The sequence below is a fragment of the Halyomorpha halys genome, unplaced genomic scaffold (genome assembly GCF_000696795.3).
Source record: "Halyomorpha halys isolate HHAL.00 unplaced genomic scaffold, Hhal_1.1 Scaffold1251.1, whole genome shotgun sequence".
NCBI lineage: Eukaryota > Metazoa > Arthropoda > Insecta > Hemiptera > Pentatomidae > Halyomorpha > Halyomorpha halys.
In genome coordinates this window covers 178664-179496 of record NW_027109339.1, presented here as the reverse complement: position 1 = coordinate 179496, position 833 = coordinate 178664, and the positions used below count along the sequence as shown (strand labels likewise).

General features: G+C 22.7%; 1 protein-coding gene across 2 annotated transcripts in view; it reads left to right on the top strand.

Annotated features, from left to right (window-relative positions):
- Positions 1-597: 597 nt before the first annotated feature.
- Positions 598-833, top strand: part of LOC106688991 (uncharacterized protein DDB_G0283697) — a gene marked incomplete at its 5' end in the record, with an annotated part of 61263 nt that continues 61027 nt past the window's right edge. For both annotated transcript variants that reach the window (XM_067047526.1, XM_067047525.1), the window contains 1 exon segment: positions 598-631. In XM_067047526.1, the coding sequence (XP_066903627.1) occupies positions 601-631 (31 nt within the window).

Here is an 833-nt window from a genome sequence, read left to right as displayed (position 1 = left end):
ATATTAATCATTTATTTTTCAAAAAATTCTAATAAATATAAAATTCAAACCAAATTCATTTTAATAAAAATGTAATACCACGCAGTTTGGATTTTATTTTTATTAAAACCTAATTATTACGACTTAAACATTTTTTTTTTATGTTAAAGACAATTTAAATTTGATTTATTTATAATTTTACAGTTTCTTTACCGACGACGGGAAATTTAGCAAGAACATGAACATGTTAAATGGATATAATTTAATATGACTTTTGATATAATTCAGTATTTAGTGTAATATTGTTTATTTATTAAAATTAAAAAGAGTAAAGTAAATTTAATGTTAACTTAAAATTATTTAGCAGACCAATTATAGCGAGACGATGGCAATAATTATAATATCACGTTTTGATAAAAAAGTATTGTTTTTAAAAAGATAATCGCATGTACCACAGAATAATATGTATTACAAAACAACTACAAATGATATAAGTTAACTATTAATTTAAAACACTAATTTATTATATAATACACATAATAAGTAATAAAAACAATTACACTTAAAAAAAATTATGTATATTTATGAATGTTTATATATTTATTTTTTTCTTTTCAGATAATGCGGTGGAAACCAATATGGCTCTCTCTGGGTAAGTAAAACTTATAATTTTAAAATTTGTAAACGAATCCCTTTAATTCTGGTCGAATCACAGAGAACGATTCTATTGTTCTATTGTACTAAAGTTAACTTTCTTCCCGGCATGAAGAAACAAAATTATTGAGAACAATAATGGAAAAAGTGAAAACAGTTACTGGCAGATCTCAGATATTATTGAACAGAGGTTGTAAGTG